At 46.2% G+C, this 5000-nt stretch overlaps 1 protein-coding gene across 1 annotated transcript in view; it reads right to left on the bottom strand.

Moving 5' to 3' along the window:
* LOC138955030 (uncharacterized) overlaps positions 1 to 5000 on the bottom strand; it is a 37862-nt gene that overhangs the window by 13221 nt on the left and 19641 nt on the right. The window contains exon 10 of the mRNA XM_070326752.1: positions 761 to 869. Coding sequence (XP_070182853.1) covers positions 761 to 869 — 109 coding nt within the window. The remainder of the gene's footprint in view (positions 1 to 760; positions 870 to 5000) is intronic.

Below are 5000 nucleotides of genomic sequence, written 5' to 3'. Positions count from 1 at the left end.
AGAGAGAGAGAGAGAGAGAGAGAGAGAGAGAGAGAGAGAGAGAGAGAGAGAGAGAGACAGACAGACAGACAGACAGACAGACAGACAGCCAGACAACCAGACAGACAGAGACAGAGAGAGCAGACACAAACAGGTATAACCACACGAGAGAGTGATAGAGATTGAGAGAGAGAGAAAGAGAGAGAGGGAGGTAGAGAGAGAAAGAGGGAGAGAAAGAGAGAGAGAAAGAGAGAGAGAGAGAGAGAGAGAGAGAGAGAGAGAGAGACAGAAAGGGAGAGATTGAGAGACAGAAAGGGAGAGAGACAGACAGACATACATACAGACAGCCAGACAGCCAGCCAGACAGAGACAGAGAGAGCAGACACAAACAGGTATAACCACACGAGAGAGTGATAGAGAGAGAGAGAAAGAGAGGGAGGGAGGTAGAGAGAGAGAGAGAGAGAGAGAGAGAGAGAAAGGGAGAGATTGAGAGAGAGAAAGAGAGAGAGACAGACAGACATACATACAGACAGCCAGACAGCCAGCCAGACAGAGACAGAGAGAGCAGACACAAACAGGTATAACCACACGAGAGAGTGATAGAGAGAGAGAGAAAGAGAGGGAGGGAGGTAGAGAGAGAGAGAGAGAGAGAGAGAGAGAGAGAGAGAGAGAGAGAGAGAGAGAAAGGGAGAGATTGAGAGAGAGGAAGAGAGAGACAGACAGACAGACATACAGACAGACATACATACAGACAGACAGACAGACAGAGACAGAGACTCACTTATGACCCATTTCATGAGAAAGAAGTAGGGCTGTTGATGCGCTGAAAAGATTTTCCGAGATTTGTGCACTGAGGGTAGCAGAACACATCCCACCGACATTGGCAATCCCTGCACACATGTATAGTTTTGACACACACACACACACACACACACACACACACACACACACACACACACACACACACACACACACACACACACACACACTCACATATGCCGATACAAGCTATTTTCTTATTGAAAGAGGCAGTGTCTTTGGTTTTTGATATATCAGGGCCCATATTCAAGAAGGATCCGACAGTTGAGGGCCCCAAAGGGTTTAAAATCGTGATCGTGATTGGCGTTTTTTTACCTTTCTGTGACCGTGATTGCCGAAATTTCCATTTCTGTGATCGTGATGGGACTTTGCCCGTGATCCGTGATGACAAAAAAATCAAGTCTCGTGATCGTGATCGTCATTTGTTTTCGTGATCGTGATGGGCATTATTGCAAAGCATTTTATTTTCAACGTACATTTTTCACAGCTGTATCACTCTATGATCCTCTATTCGTCAAGGTGTTTGTGATCGTGAAAACAAAAATCAAGGTAACTGTGATCGTGAAAGCTAAAATTTCCCTTCCCGTGATCGTGATGATACCCCCCCTTTGGGGCCCTCACAGTTGTTTTGTCGGTACGAGACACAGAAAACTTCCGATAACCCCCTGTCGTGGAATTCACAAAGTACCGATAGCGCCCAGCGTAGGCACTGTCCTACAATAAAGTTAGAGGTGCCTATCCCTACTGATAAGCACTGTTGTCGTTACGATAACTTTGATTTCAAGATTGCGACCAGCACGGTTTGCAGCGTTACCGGGAAAGAAGAAATATTCTAAGACATACGATTTTGGGGGACGGGATACATGCACAAATTTATATTCCGCATGCACGATATTTTGCAGTTGACTGTTGACGGATGTGATAACTGACAACATTCAGTTTGCGAACAGAATGGGTGCTTAGCCTCTTGTCTCGCAAATGATACTCGCGTTGCGGTTTCACGCGTCTGGTGCATATCAAGGTGTTTGCGTGGCGCCGATTTGGGGTGAGCCAGCCACGGTCAGTCAGCCACAGCAAGCGCAGCCTTGACAGGGCTCACCTGCTGCGTCAGGAGCACGCGCAGAGCGATCGTGAACAAGGGAATCTCCCCGCTAGCTATCGGGGAGGCTGTCCGATGCCTGTGAATTCGGCAGTGCGACAAAAGTTGTCGGACCGAGAGCTATCAAACTCGGGGGCGCTTGTCCTACGACATGCAGTCGTACCGTCTTGCATACGCGCCAAGGACCGCCCAAGGTCGTAACTACAAGCAGATGAGACTATATTTGGGTGGGGGTAGAGTTGTGGGGTGATACGCACGAGAAAATCCCCGTCAGAGTGGTGATCAAGCGCTGGGTAGGCACACTCCTTCTCGTGAAAACAGTTCTGCTCACCATCGCAGATCTGACAGGCTTTTACATGGGATAAGGCCATCCCTCCACTTGGTCCCATACAACACTCAACACCCTGACTGTTTGCTGGGTGTTGCAATTTGTAATTAATTACTTTCTTCAAAAGCCACTAGAACTTTTACGAAGTTAACGAATTAAAAAAATCAAAATCACCACAGAAGGCATCCATGCTGTTCATTTTTGGTATATGACCAAGTGGAGTGATCTTCTTATCTCATGTAAAAACTGGACCAGATCTGAGATGGGTAGCCGAAATGTTTTTAGGAAACTAATGTGCCTTTGAAAAAAAAAAGTCGCTTAAGGCGAAATTACTACATTTAGTCAAGCTGTCGAACTCACAGAATAAAACTAAACGCACTGCATTTTTTTTAACAAGACCGCATACTCGTAGTTTCGTCAGTCCACCGCTCGTGGCAAAGGCAGTGAAATCGACAAGCCAGAATAGTGCGGTAATGGTCGCGCTGAGCGGGATAGCACGCTTTTCTGTACCTCTCTTCGTTTTAAGTTTCTGAGCGTGTTTTTAATCCAAACATATCATATCTATATGTTTTTGGAATCAGGAACCGACAAGGAATAAGATGAAATTGTTTTTAAATCGATTTCGGACATTTTATTTTGATCATAATTTTTATATTTTTAATTTTCAGAGCTTGTTTTTAATCCGAATATAACATATTTATATGTTTTTGGAATTAGAAAATGATGAAGAATAAGATGAACGTAATTTTGGATCGTTTTGTAAAAATATAATTTTAATTACAATTTTCAGATTTTTAATGACCAAAGTCATTAATTAATTTTTAAGCCTCCAAGCTGAAATGCAATACCAAAGTCCGGCCTTCGTCGAAGATTGCTTGGCCAAACCTTCAATCAATTTAATTGAAAAATGACAACAGGTGACTGGCATTCCTCCACTGAGCAAAAGGCGAGACTGCAAAACAATGGTACAAGCCACCAAGTACCAGTGCACTCATGACCATCCAATGAGTGACAGACTCAAGAAGATGTCCTTAGGCAGGCTGTAAAGATCAAGCTTCGCTCTTGAGGCAAGGGCTTTGCAGAAGAAACATCAGACAGAGATGCCAGAGCTAGTGGAGCCACCATCTTTCTCCCTTGACGCCCCACCATGGGAAGACAGACAAGGAAACCTGGACATACAGACCAGTGTCCCCTACCTCACAACAAAGGACGAGCAGAGCAATGCGACGAAAAAAGCCCTGACTCTTGCCATGCTTGAAGAAAGGTACCCCCAAGAAGCATGGATACGGGTGTATACTGATGGGTCAGCCACAGAGGCCGTCAAAAATGGAGGAGCGGGGGTGTATGTCCAGTACCCCAGTGGAGAGAGGCAAGCAGAAGCTATACCAACAGGCCTCCACTGTACAAACTACAGAGCTGAGGTACAAGCACTGATCCATGCAGCATACACCATCAACGACAGAGTCAACCATGACAACCAGGTGGTCTTCCTGACTGACGCTCTGTCAGTACTACAAGCAATGACCAGTAGCAAACTGCCTCAGCTGGAACACGCTCTACACAACATCAAGAGCCTGAGGACAGTACTGCAATGGATCCCCTCCCACTGTGGTGTACAAGGAAACGAAGAGGCGGACAGGATGGCAAAGCTGGGTGCAGAAGATGAGCAAGAGAACAACCCTGTGAGCCTGACAGAGATGAAGACCATCATTAAGTCTCTGCACAGGACGCCCCAGCCACAGGACAGCTACCACCTGCTATCCAGACCACAGCAGGTGGTCATCTTCCGCCTGAGAACGGGACACAACAGACTTAACCAGCATCTCCACGGGAAGCTGCATGTTGTGCCCTCCCCCATGTGTTCTTGTGGAGAAGCAGAGCAGGACACGGCCCACATCCTGCGAGACTGCAGGAACCACCAGGTGCTGAGAGAGGAAATCTGGTCATTGCCGGAGTCCCTGCACAACAAGCTGTACGGGCCAGTGGCTGCGCTGCAGAGGACCACTAATTATATCTCAAGATCTGGACTCCAAGTGTGATCGGCGATCGAAAAGAAGAAGAAGATTGAAAAATGAGAGTGTGACAGTGCCGCCTCAACTTTTACAAAAAGCCGGATATGACGTCATCAGACATTTATCGAAAAAAAGAAAAAAACTTCTGGGGATATCATACCCAGGAACTCTCATGTCAAATTTCATAAAGATCGGTCCAGTAGTTTACTGTGAATCGCTCTACACACACGTGTACACAGACAGACAGACAGACACACACACACACACACACACACACACACACACACACACACACACACACACTCATACACCACGACCCTCGTCTCGATTCCCCCTCCATGTTAAAACATTTAGTCAAAACTTGACTAAATGTAAAAAAAAACACCTCAACGATCCGACCCAGCACTTGCTTACCACCTAGTTGGACACTTTCTCGTGCACACCATCCCTGGTGGCGTCCTCGTGAGCTTTACTACATCCGATTTCTAATTAGTGGACAGTGTAATTCTTGATTTGCGGTCAATTCAGTCAAAAGTCAGAAACTGCGTTGGATGTCAAGAATCAGACAACAAGACAGGTTAGTTAAAGGAACGTTTCATTACAGACATAGCCATGTGTGAACGTTATATCAAAGTCACAGGCGTGTGTGTGTGTGACGGTGTGTGTGTGTGTGTGTGTGTGTGTGTGTGTGTGTGTGTGTGTGTGTGTGTGTGTGTGTGTGTGTGTCTGTCTCTGTGTCTCTGTGTGTCTGTTGGTGTGTGTG

Source organism: Littorina saxatilis, linkage group LG2 (genome assembly GCF_037325665.1).
Source record: "Littorina saxatilis isolate snail1 linkage group LG2, US_GU_Lsax_2.0, whole genome shotgun sequence".
Taxonomy (NCBI): domain Eukaryota; kingdom Metazoa; phylum Mollusca; class Gastropoda; order Littorinimorpha; family Littorinidae; genus Littorina; species Littorina saxatilis.
The sequence above is the reverse complement of the archived record's forward strand: the minus strand, read 5'-3'. Positions and strand labels throughout refer to the sequence as shown.